At 37.5% G+C, this 16,905-nt stretch overlaps 2 protein-coding genes across 3 annotated transcripts in view; one reads left to right on the top strand and one right to left on the bottom strand.

Annotated features, from left to right (window-relative positions):
• On the top strand, positions 1 to 10,485 carry gins2 (GINS complex subunit 2). Its single transcript, XM_048167744.1, has 5 exons — positions 1 to 156; positions 765 to 879; positions 965 to 1,064; positions 9,471 to 9,597; positions 10,145 to 10,485. The coding sequence occupies exons 1-5, from the start codon at positions 67 to 69 to the stop codon at positions 10,259 to 10,261; spliced, it is 549 nt and encodes a 182-aa protein (XP_048023701.1). The 5' UTR covers positions 1 to 66; the 3' UTR covers positions 10,262 to 10,485.
• A 771-nt stretch (positions 10,486 to 11,256) lies between these two features.
• The window catches only part of gse1b (Gse1 coiled-coil protein b), a 274,409-nt gene continuing 268,760 nt past the window's right edge, over positions 11,257 to 16,905 (bottom strand). For both annotated transcript variants that reach the window (XM_048167742.1, XM_048167743.1), the window contains exons 15-17: positions 15,416 to 15,700; positions 15,070 to 15,173; positions 11,257 to 13,379 (exon numbers count right to left, since the gene is read on the bottom strand). In XM_048167742.1, coding sequence (XP_048023699.1) covers positions 13,242 to 13,379; positions 15,070 to 15,173; positions 15,416 to 15,700 — 527 coding nt within the window. In that variant the 3' untranslated portion in view covers positions 11,257 to 13,241. The remainder of the gene's footprint in view (positions 13,380 to 15,069; positions 15,174 to 15,415; positions 15,701 to 16,905) is intronic.

The raw sequence follows: 16,905 nt of genomic DNA, 5'->3' as shown, positions 1-16,905 counted from the left end.
TGCCTCGCCTCCCGAACGTCATAGACACACGTCTGAGAGATACGCGGGAAAACTTGTCACAGCAGAATGGATCCAGCGGAGGTAGAGTTTCTCGCAGAGAAAGAGATGGTAAAAATAATCCCGAACTTCAGTCTCGACAAAATCTATTTGATTGGGGTGAGTAAATATGACATGTACATCATGTTGTTGTTGTTGTTGTTGTTGTTTATTAGTAGTAATGTGTGGCCGTGTGTGACGATGGTATTATGCGTTGTTATGTTATTAGTATTGGTTCAGTCGCTATCAGTATGCGGAAGACTGAATCGTGTGTCTTCGTGTGAATGACGTGTTTTGGCCGATATATAAGCCTTTTTTAACAAGTAAAAAGGCTTAACTAAACTTAACTAAAATGTCCTCACTGGTCGGTCGTCATAATATTTCACTATACAAGAGGACATTTGTCCCTCATAAATATAGCGTTAGCCCCTGTACACAAACACAAACACTGAGTTACAGCCAGCACAAAAACATATTTTATATGGAAATGGAGGAAGCAAGATGTCGCTCTGAAACATCAGTCAGTACTTTAAAATTGTTTAAAAGATTAATCCAAATAATTAAGACTTAAACTTATTTTTATCAATTATGCAGGCTTATTTTGTCCCATGTGTTTGTGTGTCACACATTTTGTTATACTATAATTAAGTCACACTCACTGCTACTTCAGTGTTCATTGATTCCTGCTTCAAATGCATGACATGATGTGTATATATACTAACTTTCAGGGAGATCTGGGCCCATTTAATCCAGGTCTGCCAGTGGAAGTTCCTGTGTGGTTGGCCCTCAATCTTAAACAAAGGCAGAAATGCAGGATAGTTCCTCCAGAATGGATGGACACTGGTGAGTTCAATCACATACATGGCTGTGCTGGCACACCATCTCTCCTGAAACCTGCTCTAAACACAAATGATCTTTTCATTTCCAGACAAACTAGAGGAGATCCGTGAACAGGAGAGAAAGCTAGACACTTTCACTCCCATACCGAGTCCATATTACATGGAGCTGACCAAATTATTACTCAACCAGTGAGTACCAGATCACCTTCAGCATATTCATATGAAAGACGTTTTGTGGCTTTTAAATAATGTCTGTTTGCTTGATGCATCTGTATTCATCTTAATAAGGAATGTAATTTTAGCTGCTCAAATCTGTGGAATAAAATTACATTTTTAGTGTTGGGACTAAGGAGACAGCTGGTTGAAGGTATATTTGAAACCACGGTTGGATAGCCGAAACCTTTATTTGGAGAAAAAGCAGTGTGCACATGAAATGATCCAGGTTTAATTATTTCTCATGTAAATGAAAGCTGATAATATCTTGCCAGAAAAAAAATCTTGCCAGCGTGCGTTTACAGTTACTGAGATGCACAACTGCTCTAATGTTACAGGCAGATAAATCCAGATGGACAACAAGCATGAGCTTCAAGGGTTAGTTCACGAAAAAATGACATTTCTGTCATTAAGTACTCACCCTCATGTCGTCCCAAACCCATAAGACCTTCGTTTTTTCTTTGGAAAACAAATTAAGATATTTTTGATGAAATCCGAGGGCATCTGATCCACACATAGGCAGCAACGACATTGCACCTTTTGAGGTCCAGAAAGGTACTAAAGACACCATTAAAACCAACGACATAACTACAGTGGTTCAACCTTAATATTATGAAGTGATGAATATACTTTTTGTGCGTAAAAACAAAACAAAAATAATGACTTTCAGTGCTTCCCACAGGTTTGAAATATACTTGCGGTGGTAGCCGGGCGAAAAATCCTCCTATTACCCACGGCACAAAAATGGTCTACTACATGTGACAAACAAACAATGTGTGATTTTTAACAGTATTTTTATTTATTGAAATTAGTTTTAATTAAATAACATATTACATTTAATTACATACTAATATTATGCATTATTATGCATTGTAAATTATGCAAAATTACAGTATTTAAATGGTTCACCTTTTCCTATGTTCTCCTTGCTGTCATATAGTGTCTCTCTCAGAGAATGGGACACAGATTTTACTAGTAGCCTAAATGTTCTTAGTCAAATAATGTTCTTATTCTTTTCTTTCTGTGAGGGAGACTACGATAATTTATTATGAATTAAATGGAAATCAAATTAAATACAATTTATAGTGAAACTAAAATACCAATAATGCCCAAAAGAAAAAACTTAGCGTGTGACTTTTAATTATAAACAAGCCCGAAATACACTGGGACTCTTATTTTGAAATATCTGTACTATTGCAGGCTGATCCTTCAGATTCTTACAATCGTCTAAATAATTTTATATAAAGGACATTGTAATAATTCATCAACTTGAGTTCATTAGCAATCGCTTGGCATAAATCTGCGCTTTTCATTGATTGAGAATCACTTTGAAGCAGTCTGAAGCGCTGTCGCGTGAGCTTGTAGAACTCGCAACAGCGCCCCCTTGTGACTTTGCAAAATGCAGCGCCCGTTTGAATGTTAGCAGGAGTAAACCGTTCTGACTCACACATAACGAGTAGTTAATCGATCGCGGATGGTTTCATTATCTTGCGTGGATATAAAAGTATAAGAGGATAAAAATAATAAAAGCAAAAATGTGTCTCTGAATATAATTGGGCGGCCGTTATTATACGTGGGCGGCCCGCCCAAGTAAAGTCTATGTGTGGGAAGCACTGACTTTATTCAACAAATTCATCTTCACAAAGTCTCTTGTCATACTGCTATGCTATTTTCATTGCAGAGCTTCAGTGTTTGTGTCTGAACACGGGCTCATTGTTGGCCGGCTCCTATGTCAGCCGGCCAATACTGAGCTGCTGTTCGAATGAAAACACTGAAAAAAGTCAGCCGTTCATAGTTTGTCCGTGTTACTTCACAGTGGATTAACTAATGTTAACAAATACAACTCTTGATTTTAATAATGTATTAGTAAATTAACAAAGATTAATAAATGCTGTACAAATGCAGTTCATTATTAGTTCATGTTAATGTAGATAACTTATTGTAAAGTGTTAGCGAATATGAGATTAGCAGTCTGTTAAATTCATTTTACAAGAATAATAAACACAAAAATGACTGTTTGAGTCGAGTATTGTGCATTTTTCCCTTACTATTTTTTTATTAGTTGTTTAATTATTTTAATGGAACCGGAATCGGAATCGTTAGGCAGAATCGGAACCAGAACCGGAAAATTTCTTACGATTCCCAACCCTACTTAACATAGGTGTTGATGGAATTGACTCCTGGAATTGACTAGTATATAATAATCATCGTTATTATATACTAAATGTAGGCTATTCTTTTTTTTCCCCACCACAAAGCCTAAAACTACCTTTATTAAAACAATACACTTTTAGCATGATTGGCCAATTTAGTCTAGTTTAGAGATGACATTACCTTGAAATGATGTTGCCAATACTAATTTTAAAGAGGAAAAATCACAAGAAAAATCCTTTGTCGAATATTATTTCAGTGTTAAATAAACGAGAGAGAAGGTAATGTATTCTTTAATTAATTCATCTAATTCATCAAAGTTGGGTAAGGGCGATAAGTGCATTGTCATCAATTGTAATAGCACAAAAAGCTGCCTGGACAGGAGAGTTCCAGATACTAAAAATATCTTGGCTATATACATAGAATAATGTGCACTTATTAATGAGTTTATTCTTGTTGGCTTTTTAAAAAAAATATTAGTTTAATGATTATGAACACAAATTAGGATACCATGGCTAATGTAATTGTCTATTATTTTATTGTAAATAAGCTACATGTAGGATAAAACTATGTGACTGTGACGTTGTTTCTGCGACAGTTCCAGCTCTCTTACGCATGAGTGAGCGATTTCAGACAGCAATGTAATCAAAAAAAACGAGAGACGATTCCTGTGCTGGAGTCAACTTCGACTCTAGGGCTATTTTGGAGTCGACTCCCCATCACTAGTGCAAAATAACAAGTAAAAACAAACTAACATACATGTTGGAAAAGTCATTTTAGACCTTTTAAAGTGTCTCTGTATATAACAAAATGCACTTGTGTGGAGATTTTCCATCTACAGATTTTTCCCTGACCTTTTCTCCTGTTCTGTCACGTAACATGTTAGTAGAAGCTCATGAAGACGAGGATAAATAGGAAACAGGATCTTTTAATAACTAAACTTAGGAAACTCTTTACAAACACCATAACTTCGACATATGCATTGATGAGATCGGACACAGACTGAGGGAGAACACAACAAAGCCACTGGAAGGCAAGCCTGCAACCTTTAGCCAAAAAAAACATAACGGCTAATGCTAATGCTCTGGCCCTGGCGGTACACATAGGCGGTACGCAGGGAAGGAGTTTTGAACAGCGACGATGCAACGATGTCACTGCCATTACACAATAGGCTGAGAGATGGCGCACGTGATTAAGTTAGCCGTTACGCTTTCTCCAATGGTAAGAGATACAGACCCTCTCATCTCCCCATAATATACAATCTCTGGAACACAAGGTATAAAAACACAGGGGCTAACTAGATAACTAATGAGACAACAGGTGAACTAAATGACTAATCAGACAGATGGGAGAAAACTAGGTCATGGGAATAAACCAAAAACACAACCATCCAAGGATTTTTTTGCGAAAAAAGGTTTAGCATTTCAAAAGGTTTAGCGTTTCAAAATGTTTAGTGATATAGCTAATGGAAATGCCATTTGTCGATAAAATTTCTCAAATGTCGACACAATATTTTTCCGTTTATCTTTAGTGCAAAAATTCTATGTTGATACTTCAAATGTCGAAAAAAAAAAATGGTTTCGGCTTTAACGCAAATAAATTTGGTCTCACATGACAGAATTGGCCTATAGCCTACATGCATACAGCATCCACGTTCGTGGTGTTGCTCCCCTTAAAACACCGCTTCTCCGTAGTCAAAGATGCATCATGAGTTTCTGTCAAATTAAGGAAGAATGTTGGAGTTTTCAACGCTGACAAAAAGAAAGGTATAATAAAATACAGAAATGCTACTTCTGTATCTGAATAAATAAAAGTGCTGTCATAAAATCATGAGTCTGTTTCGATTTCATGATCAGACGTGGTTCTAGGCTACATGACAAATGAAAATCAACTTCACACTTGTAAATAAAATACTTTTAAAAGTGCAATTTATTAATATATAATTTTATCTCAAATAAATTAGGAAAATAAAGCTCTAACAGAATTTTAGAAATGTTATGTGTGACAATAAGCCTCAGTTTAGCTAGTGCAGACCATTTAAAAAAAGGTTAAATACATAAATAAAATGTTTACAGCAAAAAAAATTCTATGTTTTTGATCGGTTTGATGTTATTGAACTGAAATTGAAACGAATAAAACTTTTTTGCTTTGAATGCATTCCGGGCCGCGTCAAACCGCGACTGGCTTGACTGCATGTTCAAGGCGTTAAAGATTGCTGCAATATGCAGACTTAGGCTAATATTTCACTGTACCAGTCTTTTTATGGACCTTAAAAAAATTTCATACAAGACAAATTAACTGCTCTGTGTCCAAACCTGCACTTCATCAAATAAAGGCAGTAAAGTCCTGTCAGACGAGTTTCCACTTCGCCATCGTCTTCTTAAATTTCCTATTTAATATTAAAATCCTATTTTTGCGTATATTTGCTTTGTTGATAACAAAACATCACAAAAACTATATGGAAACTTGGCTAATGAAGGAGGGAGACACCGACTAGACATGTAACATGTTTAGGGTAAATCACGCTGTTGTCATTCCATCTCACAATCAGTTTTCCAGTTTGTTGACTTTATTCAGCTCCTCAAACACGGGACGCACCTTGAAGAAAGGGTCATCTGTGATTTTCATGTTATCCACAAGATGAATGGAAGCCATTATCTCATCAAATCTGTTCCTCCGTATGGCCTCTTTAATGCTTTTGTTGTTGACATCATTGTCGTCTGACCAAAGAAGACGTCGTCTTGGGACTGAGTTGTACCCAGTGGTCAAAAGAATGCCATAGAATGTTACGAGCTCTTTATCAGTCAGACTGAGGGTGGCACCTTTCTGTGCTGCGCATATATTCAACATTTCCAGGGTGATATCCTGTAGTGATTTGGGATAGAATGTTAGAAAAATGTCTGCTGGATCATCTGACGTGATGATGGGATTGGTTGATAGGGATGGAGTTGCTGACGCCTAGCCTGTATTGTTTTTTTAGTATCTGTCTTAATTTTCTTGAACTTCTGCTCTTTGTCTTTGATTTTCTTATGCATAGGACCAGGGGTTGTTGGATTATTTTCTTTTTATTCAACAGCATTGATGTTTGGCTCTGTAGATGCACTCACTAAGGCCGCAGGACATTCAGGTATATCTGCCATGTCAAAGAGGGGTATTTGAAAAGCATCATCAGAGATTAAGCCCTCTCCTTTCAGCAACCTTGATGGTAAGCATTTATAATCGCATGCCACCTCATCATCAGATACATTGTTGTCACAATCTGCATCATCAGCTTTCTTCTCAGACTCCGGCACAACTGTAACATTAGAGGTAGTTGCAGGGGGGTTTTTGCATCAAGAAAATCCAAACGCTCTGCCAAGGTATACCTGATAGAAAATTACACATTTTTTTTTAGGCCCATAGTATTCAATGGCTGACTGGAGTAGGGGATTTCATATAATAATGTAAATGTAAATTCATTACTTGTCTGAATTTCAACATACTAGTCATAAAAAGAATTAGGGTCCTTGAGCGGTTAGAATGAAACGCCTCGAAGGATGAAGGGGTCTCAATATTTTGCCCCTTACAAAACATAATATCTTAAAAGGGAAAAAAAGAAAATCTATAGCAATTAATTCCATGCTTTAAGTTATGTTTTAGGTGGGATATTATGAAAGCAAAAAGCACTAAACAAGACCAATAACCTTGATTTATTAACCTATTAACACAGTATACCGTGTAACCTCTGGGTCAGACAGACATGCTGTGATAGGCCACCTCTGTCTCACTGCTTTTGAAATGTTCCACTAAGAACATTGTAGCTCCAATTGCTTTGGTTATTTGGGGATTCTTCATGCATGATTTACCACTAGCTGTAATGTGTGGCCAGCACAGCAAATTGAAGATATCCCATGCCTCTCTTCTAACAGTTTGAGGGCTACCACCACATTTTTATGCATTATCATGTACAACAGCCTGGATTTTACTTGCAGGTAATCCAAGCTTTTCAATTGCTGTTTCAATCCAGGATGCAATTTTCTCTGCAGTGTCTCTTTCCTCGAGTGGCATTGTAGTCAAACAGTAGCTCATGAGCTCCCAGTCATTGTTTATGAAATGACAGGTTATGCCCAAGTACGCCTCTGTAGCAATACTTGTCCAGGCATCTGTTGTTGAACTGATCATGGAACAGCATGAAGAGAGGGCATCTCTGACTTTCTGTAATTCATTACCATAATTCTTCTCCATCATGTTGGTGAAGCATGTTCTTTTAGGGAGAATGTAGCCAGGCTGGAATGTTTTAACCATAGCACGGAAACCTTCATCATCTACCATTGACAGTAGTCTCATGTCTTTGATAATCATATTCAGGACACTATCAGTAAGCGCTGCAGCCAGTTGTGGTGAACAGTCCTTCTTTTGCAGGAATTCAGTCACATGGCTTTGCCTGCAACTGAGAGAAAAAAAAAATACAACAAAATTATATAAATGTAAAAATTATGGTCGGATACATCAAGCCTGCACATTAACAAACGCAGGCACAGATCAATCTAACCGTTACAGTGGTTCTCAATTCTCAACTTCTCTTAATTCAAAAAGTATTTAGCAGCTTAAAGGACAGCAGATTTTAAAAGTTCTGCCTACAAAGGCTGAGTTAATTTAATGGACAAAAACACTTACAGTGGCTGTGGCTTTGCCTTTTGCAGCGGCCCATCATCCAGAAGCCCCTGTATGTTTCCTCTTCAGATGTTCATGCATTGATAGCTTGAGCTGCTATGTTATGCCAACGAAACCTTACAGAGTGTACAAACCACCTTTTTATTATCAGCTAATCTGAAGCACTCCCATACTTTAGACCCATTCGGCCTTTGAAAACTTTTGCTAACAAACTCGTTTGACATCACACTCGAGTCCGCTTCACCCAACATTCTTGGAAAATTTTGTATTTTTGTATTTCAGCTCATACTAGTGGTGTGGAGGAAACTTATTTTAGTCCAAGCATGAAAACAAAATTTAAAAGGTAAAATAATATAAAATGATCAGTCGATTTAAAAATATTGACGTCAACTAAATATCAGCGTTGACACGACAAATCTTAACTCGTGACCACTGCTGTTGTTTGGCATGTAAATAGTGACGACCGCTGCACTATTACCGTAGCTGTCTGGTCTAATTTGAAAGCGATACGTTCCACCCTCCACCAACGCTTTACAGATATTTTTCTGGCTGTGCACTAAAGCTGCACAATTAATCATTAAAAGATTGCTATTTCGATTCAAACACCCACACGGTCTTATTCGTAAATGCTCACAATCCGCCTGTGTCCAAAAATCACACCTGTACATTCAAATCTGCATTCGTAGTTATGTTGTGAAACTGCTTCACAAACAGTCTTTTCAACCACACAGTATCATTATTTTTGTCTTACAATGATCAAATGATCACAGATGTTCTGATAAAAGTTTACATTTTGGATATAAACACTGATTTCTACAGTAGCAATCAAAATAGAGCAAATCACATTTTAAAAGTTACTTGGTGCTTCAAATAATGATTGTATCGATTACATTGTTCTCCACTAAGTGGCGACAAGTGATTGTTAAAAAATATATCTGTGATTGAATCATTCATCAAGTGATTTGTTCAAAAATGCTGATTCATCCAGTAATGAAACAAGACGTCACCTTTATTTCTAAAGCGCTTTTTACAGTGCAGATTGTCAAAGCAGCATTACAGTGAAAATTTGGCTGCACAGCAGCTCTAGAAGAAAATAGTGTCATTGTCCAGCTTAAGTAAAGTTCAGTGTTGATTAATTTCCATTGTAAAAAACATTAGTTATTATTATAATTCATTTATTTATACAGCAGCTCTGGAGAAAACAGTGATGTCATCATCCAGCTCAGTTCACTTCGCATACAATGGTGTCATTGCAGGCAGATCAAAAACATTGTTGAATTTCAAGTGTCCCCTAATTGAGCGAATCATTGAATCATTCAAAAATTTTAAATAGACTGCAGCAATTCATATTTTGTCAGAACCTCTAGTCAATTACTTTTTTTTTTTTTTTTTTTTTTTAGTTTCCTGTTCAGAATGAGTTTTGGAGGAGGCATGGCTTTGTAGTGTGCTCTGAAGGGAGGGTGGGATCTTTTCCCCTTTTACGCTTTCAAAGCTAGCTTGCTATTGCTAGCCTCTACGAAAGAATATTTTGCTTTTAAAATATTAAAATAGTGGGTTTTTTTTTTTTTTTTTGTGCAGTGCTGCAGATAACATCCCCAAAGCCGATGAGATCCGAACCCTGGTCAAGGATATCTGGGATACACGCGTGGCCAAACTGAGACTTTCCGCTGACAGCTTCATCAGCCAGCAGGAGGCTCACGCCCAGGTAAAATTGTGACCAGTTGACTGGAGTGGATCAGAACCACAGAAATACTGTGCACTCTGAACACAGCAGGTTTTCCACGGTTATAAAAAAACCTGGAAATATATTTTCAGGCCTTTTCTATGTTAATATTAAATTTTCTCTATATGAACTCTAAAAATTTTGTCAGTGAGAAATTGATATTCATGAGTGCAATCTCTATGATTTGCAAGCCTTTTTCTGTTAATAAAAAAAAAAATGGAATAATAATTTCATTGTTGAATTCCAGTGTTCAGATGTAAAAAAGTTTGCCATTTAGCTTTAATTAATGCTCTTGTTGGACTGTGGAGGAGGGTTTGAGTACTGAACGTTACAGTGAGTTTTCATAATACATTAAATTTTCATTCAGCTTCCAAGATAATGTCCCTTGTCTGGTAAGTAGTGGGTATAGTTCTAATTTTGCAGGGTAAACAATAAATATTCTTAATGTTATACCCTGGTTAAAGGTAGGGTTGGCAGGTTTTTTTCTTTTCATAAACACTTGTTAACTTTCATTCTCTCATCTCTTTAGCTGGATAACCTCACGCTAATGGAGATCAACACCACACGCTCATTTCTGCTCGATTCTCTGAACTACATGTATAAACTGCGCTCAAACCTGCAGCCGGGCAGAAGTCAGGACTATTGAGATGTTATGAAATACCGGAGACATTCTCTACCAGATTGATCTGTCGTTTTTTTGTGTTATATGTAGTAAACCATATGATAGGACTGAAATTTGTTTATTGAACAGATGTTTGAAAATATTACTGTTGACTGTCTGAAGAGAAAAAATCATATCTGAACTCGACCACTGCATGTAAATAGTGACTATTAGTGTAGCTTTCTGGTCTAGTAAAAACCTTTAATCAATGTTTGTATGTAATGTTTTTTTTTTTTTTTTTTTTAAATAACGGAACTAAGCTGTTTGATCGTTTATATTTTTGTCTAAATTTAAAATTAATTTTCCAAATTTTGCTGGCAATTGTATGCACAAAAACAAAAGGAATTAAACCACAATGTTTAATTTGTAGTCACAACTTAATGAAGAATATTCAAGATCTAAATTGAGAAAGTTATATCTGCTGCTGAGAGCAAGTGGAAAAAATGGCAACATTTTGGACATTTGAATAGGAGAATTTCACCACTCCAATGCAGAGTGCCTTTCAGTCCACCCCATCTCACTGTTGACTCTACTGTCACTTCACCCTGACTTTAAAGCCAAAACAGAATTCCTTTCCTCATCATGGTGGTCACACACTTCCCACCTTTATGATGCGTCATTCCTTAATATGAATTCTGGATGTCTGAAAATATTGTTTCATCAGGCAGGAGTTGCTTATATTCATACTGCACTGTGACAATTCCATTTATATTTCATTATGAAGTGTTTTCGGTATTGAAAAATGGATAACCTCAATCTCTTTAGTTTTAAAACATTTCACAAGGCATTGGTCAAAAAAAATTGACAGGTGTGGGAATCTTGTAATGTTTATATCTGTCAACTCAGTACAAGATCTTGAAGTGCTGCTATCCACTACACCAAGTCCGGCTCTGGAGACTTGCGCAAAACAAACTACAGCAATGTTCGTTTCAGAAATATGCGCACATTAAATAATGAAAGAAATCCACATGTGGCAAACACGTTTTTGAAATATTTAATTTTTGTCTGAAATTACAGCAATATATCCATAAATACCTAATTACTACACTCAACAAAGAATATATTACATTACAATGAATTCAAACAAGTACATAAAAAAAAAAATACATCAAAAAAAGAAAAATAGAAAAAACATACATTGGTTTCACAGCATCTAATGTCCTCCATTGAGTTTGGGGTCGACTGTGTGTGCATGCGTGCGTTAGGCAGGTTTGTATCTGCACTCATCAGGCAGTGGTAGTACTTCATGTGAAGCTGATACACACACAGCGATCAATCTGATGGCATGCCTGCTCGGGGTCAGCATGGCTGAAATAAATGACAGTGCAACCAAAGTCCTCACCTGTGCTTCATCAAGATGCATTTGAGACACTTCTGTGTTTTAACCTTGCACTAAATTTGGATTTAAAAAAAAAAAAAAAAAAGGCATGTGGTCGGTTTATAACTGCATGCTGTAACGCAGTGCCATATACATGAGATACAGCACGTGTTGGGTTGGGATAAGTGCCAGGAAAACAAACAGGTGTGTCATTCCCAGGTTCTACATCATCTAACAGAATAGTATAAAAAGGTAGAAAATAAAAGATATTACAAGCAGTCAGAGTTCATAAATGTTTTTAAGGCCTATATTCATGGTTTTTGTCAATGACTTGTGGTCATGTTAAAATGCGTCATTGATAAGCTATGGTATAAAAACTTGGCAAACAAGAACGTCTTCAGACGGAGCAGACTTTCTTTGGAAAAACTTTTGGAATTTTCCAATTACAGCAGGATTGACTCAATTCAACTTGCTTTTGACTTTTTTTGGCATGCCACCTCTAAAACTTTGGCACAGTAATTGTCAATGGCGAAAATGTTTTCTATATAATTATTCTTACTGTACAACATTATTTATGGATTTAATTTTTGTGCATGTCAATTCCTCTGACAAACTCTCATCGCTTGAGTTCTCTGTGAACACAGATCAGAAAATCATGTTTTAGTACAAATGCCCTTTTTAATGCAGGAAACAGAAATCCAAAGAGGCTGCATGCTGCTTCATGACAAAAAAAGACAACTCAGTGTAGCAGTCCAGAACTCTTCAGAGACGGGTGACCACTAGGCAATGATGAATGACAGTTAGACATCCTGGGTCATACATATCAGTGGGTGTGTCATCAGAATGCAGGAGTAAAGTTATTCTGTGATGCATGGCCTTGTGGGATAAGAGGAAACTGTGTTGGCGGTAGGTCCTGGGTCCGTTGCTACTGTAGTTCAGGCAAAAAGGAAGTGATGCCATCACTCCACAAGTCCTGAAAGCATTATTCTGACCAGTAGCCGAGCAAACACTAAAAGTAAACCATTTGCTTAACGCCAAAAAGCATTAATATATTAGAAAAACAATGGCAGGCTTTTTTCTTCCAAAGAACAATGATTTAAGTAATTAAAAACATACAAAATTCTTTTTTTCATTGTTTTGAAAGTATTTACAATACAATGCTGAAGCACCTCTTTAAAAAACTTTATTCTAAATCTTGAAATAAAACATTTTCCTTTATTTATCTGATGTTTTTTGTTTCCTTCCCTAGATTTAAAAGAGTCATCTGTCATAACAGTACCTCCAGATAGTTTCTCGGGTTTTTTGTCTTTAAGTGCATTTCTAGGCATGACCTCCATGGGAAAGAGATGGCAGGTGGGCGGAGCTGTGTTTCAACTGCGTTCTTCTTTCTCAATGAGCGGTATGGCATTCTCTGTAAATTAGATGCACTCGGAGACTTTGATGTCTATTCATGTGTGATTTTGCTCACAGGATGATGTCAGAGTGGAGGTCAGTGGATGGCAAATTTGTGGGGCAGATCTTCTGTTCCTCACTATCTCTCTTTAGGCTCTCCGAATGGACGGAGCATGAGTCTGGGTTTGGGGGTTTGGGGGATTGGGAGGGATGTGGGGGGTGGTCTAAGTGGGTGGTTGGTGGTGCCAAAGGATGTCACCTGGGTGGATAGCCCTTGAAGTGAACCCTAGACCAGGGGCTTTGAGGCAGCGTCAGGCACTTCTTAAAGTGTTCCAGCTCTGCCTGTAGGTTCTCCCTCTCGGCCGCCAGCTTCTGCTTCTGAGCCATTAGCTCCTACACACAAAATGCACATGTTAACTATAAAACATTATAAAATTACAAACAGGAACTCATTACAGGGTAGGGCACCAATAGTATGACCAAATCATTATTGTCGATTATTGCTCTTGATTATTAATGTTGATTATTAGAATACATAGGACACGTTTTTATGTTTGGGAGAATGACACATCATGTTCTGGCTTCACAGACAAATCCAGCTAAGAACGTTTATGAATTTTATGGCTTAAAATGTTTATTGCTTTTTACGCATTAGAAAATGAATCTCTTAATTGTATCTGTACTTTGTTGTTTACTTTACTTTGATGAGAGCCTACAAGCTCAACAGAAAGGTGTGTGTGATTGGTTATAATGCTCAATGTTGCAAGAAAATAATCTGATGCTACATGAGCAATTCTAAATGTAATGCCAAATCAATGTTTTTCCCTCATTTTCACATTCCGCTTTAATTACAAGAGCTGTAATAGATTGTTTAATTGTGCAATTGCCCCAAACTCCTTTTAATTTCTAACCCTGAAATACACTAATGTAGAGGATAGTAGAGTAGTGTGCAGTATAAACAAGTATAAATCTATAGCAGGGGTTCTCAACTCCAACCCTTGATGTTCAATTTCCTGCAGAGTTAAGTTCCAAACTTGATCAAACTCACCTGCCAGTAACATTGTAGTAATGCTGAAGACTTTGATTAGCTTGTTCAGGTGTGTTTGATTAGGGTTGGAGCTAAACTCTGCAGGAAAGTGGACCTCGAGGGCCAGAGCTGAGAACCACTGATCTATAGTACCACAAGCTGTAAGAACATAATGTAGAATAGGGTTCAACTAATCCGACCAAGGAAGGCCACTACCCTGCAAAGTTTAACTTCAACCCTAATCAAAGACTAGGGTCTTTGTGCAAGCTAATCAAGGTCTTCAGAGTTACTAGAAAAAACCAGGTTGGTGAAAGTTTGATCACAGATATTAACACTACAAACTTTCAAAGACTCCGTTTACACATGGCATTAACATCATTTTTTTTTGTGATCGTATTGGATATACAACAACAGATTCCTTTTCGTTCACTTCATTGCTGTGTAACATGGGTATGTTTATTCAATACTATTTGTGCAACGCACTCGACGCTCCCGCGAAAGTGACGTAGAGTGTGAAGAAATAAGAGGGGAGTTGATGAAATCCAACCACAATTGGTCACAGGAGATTGCATTCCACATTTGGAATGCATGTTAATATCAAGTGGAAATAGTATTGCGTCTAGGCTGTCCACTGAAAATAAATTTTAATATCAGGTAAAAATTTAAAGTCAAAGAGAAGTTCATGAGTTCACACTTACAAATAATCAGATAGTTAATAGTATGCGTATCAGATAGTAATAGTATGCGTATTTGGCATGCTGTCCGAGGAGAGGGCTCCTAGCTCGGTATTTGGCCCGAACCCAGAGTACTCCCCCGTATTTCTGGTTTGGAAAGTAATCAGGCTAGAGTGAGGAGACGGGGTGGTGGAGGGATGCTGAAAACTGTCGAGAAACATAGGTGAGTCGACTGCGTATAGGTCTCTACGCATGCTGATTGGGTATACATGCTGATTGCTGACTGCTGGTTGGAGTGATGTGATGATTGGTTAGATCATTTGAATGTGTTTCTCCCAAACTTTGTTAATAAAACGTCATTTAGCGTTTGTGTGTTCCTTACCCCCATTGAGTGTGAGAGCTGTTCAGCAGTTACACTGAGATTATAGTGATGCACCTCCAGCCGTCTGCACTGACTGTGGAGAACCTGTCGCTCAATGCTTTGCTCTAGAGACAGAGTGAAAGATACAGGGAAAGGTAAGCGTGAGGAAGTGTCCTGTATTCTCATTTGCAGAGACCTCTACACACACTGTTCATGTGAAAGACAGCTGGGCCGAACAGTCCCTTGGCATCACATACACCAGCACACCACAACTTAGGAATTTACTGAGCTGTTCCTCTGCTGACAAGAACTGTGATATCCATCATGCAACAGTACCTAGTACCACCCAAGAGACCACACATCTTACCTTCTGTGTACTCTTGATAAGCTTCATAGATGGCTTCAATACCCTGCCACCTGGATGTGGAGGGCTCATCCTCCTCAGTGTCATCTTCCTCATCCTCTTCCTCAGACTCCTCGGCAGAGATCTCCTGGTGGGAGGGCTGTGAGGGGCAGTGCTGTCCATTGGGCTGAGATGAGGGAGGGTGTTGGTAGGGCTTGGACCGGCCTGGTGTGCTCTGGAGCTCAGGAATGTTATAATGCACGGATGAATCCACTGCATGGTTCTGTTCTGACATGACCAAGGTACCACCTGATAGAGGAAGAGAAGTTTTGATTCTATTAGTTGTTCAGAAGATAGACCTGTTCACACTGATCTTGAAATGAATCCTAAAGCTCTGCTCCTAATCCTGTTTACATATATGCAAAATGTTCTCTGGGAATTGAGCCACAATACTAACAGTTATTTCTCAATCCTGTTCCTGGAGACACAACAATAAGTATAATATAATCATTAGGTATTAGTAGCCTATTATAAATAAAAAGTAAAATGTAATTATAATAAATATAAGTAGCCTATGCTATAATAAATAAAATATCAGTATTCTTTTAAAAAAATAAGTTGAAATGATGCAAACTGATGACTTTATCAAACGCACAGACTATCGATTAACATATCCTCTGCTCTGATATACACTGTGTGTAGAATTATTAGGCAAGCTAACTTTCTGATCATATTTTTTTTTCCAAACACATTTTACCAATTTCAATCCACATCAATCTTAATAACTACTATTAATAATGTTTTTAATCATTTATAAGTGATATATAATTGTTCATGAAGGCTGGAAATGAAAAATGCCTTATATTCAGGTGTGCAGAATTATTAGGCAGGTTTGCTTTTACAGGCAAAATGAGCCAAAAAAGAGATTTAACTTAGACTGAAAAGTCAAAAATGATTAAATACTCACGAGAAGGACGCAATACTAATGCAATACTAGAAATTGCAAAGTTAAAGCATGACCAATGGACAGAAAAATGCTCATTGGGTCAGCGGGGTCATACAAAAACAGGTGGAAAAGAAAAGACACATGTTAACTGCAAAAGGGTTAAGAATTAAGGTGAAGAGTTAAGTGTGAAACCATCAGGAACCTTTTAGTCTCCAGCGCCACCATTTTCCAGAACTGCAACCTACCTGGAGTCTCCAGAAGTGCAAGGTGTCTCAGAGACTTAGTTAGGTTAGCTAAAGAATCCTAAAAAATGACCCGCTCTTAATAAGAATCACAAGCTGAAGTGTTATAAAATACATGAAGACTGGGTTTTTATAGGCCTTATAGACAGACAGATTGAGAGTGACTCCTGAAGGACCAGCACCACATCCTCTTTTACCACTGTTTGAAGAATTTATCTTCCAGAATCTGGCAGTAAGTTTTGGAAGATCATTTTTAGTCCATCTCTGCAAGACGGACATTTCAGGATAAGAGAGGGACTAAAAGTAAACTCCCACACCTTACTGCC

The sequence above is a fragment of the Megalobrama amblycephala genome, linkage group LG19 (genome assembly GCF_018812025.1).
Source record: "Megalobrama amblycephala isolate DHTTF-2021 linkage group LG19, ASM1881202v1, whole genome shotgun sequence".
In the NCBI taxonomy this organism is placed as follows: Eukaryota; Metazoa; Chordata; class Actinopteri; order Cypriniformes; family Xenocyprididae; genus Megalobrama; species Megalobrama amblycephala.
This window is presented reverse-complemented; position numbering and strand designations above follow the sequence as displayed.

What these genes read in the sequence shown, in the direction of transcription:
- gins2 (XM_048167744.1), top strand. Translation starts at nt 67, where the DNA reads ATGGATCCAGCGGAGGTAGAGTTTCTCGCAGAGAAAGAGATGGTAAAA. An exon ending in ACAAAATCTATTTGATTGGG is followed by an intron (nt 157 to 764) that starts GTGAGTAAATAT and finishes ACTAACTTTCAG; the next exon opens with GGAGATCTGGGCCCATTTAA. An exon ending in TCCAGAATGGATGGACACTG is followed by an intron (nt 880 to 964) that starts GTGAGTTCAATC and finishes TTTCATTTCCAG; the next exon opens with ACAAACTAGAGGAGATCCGT.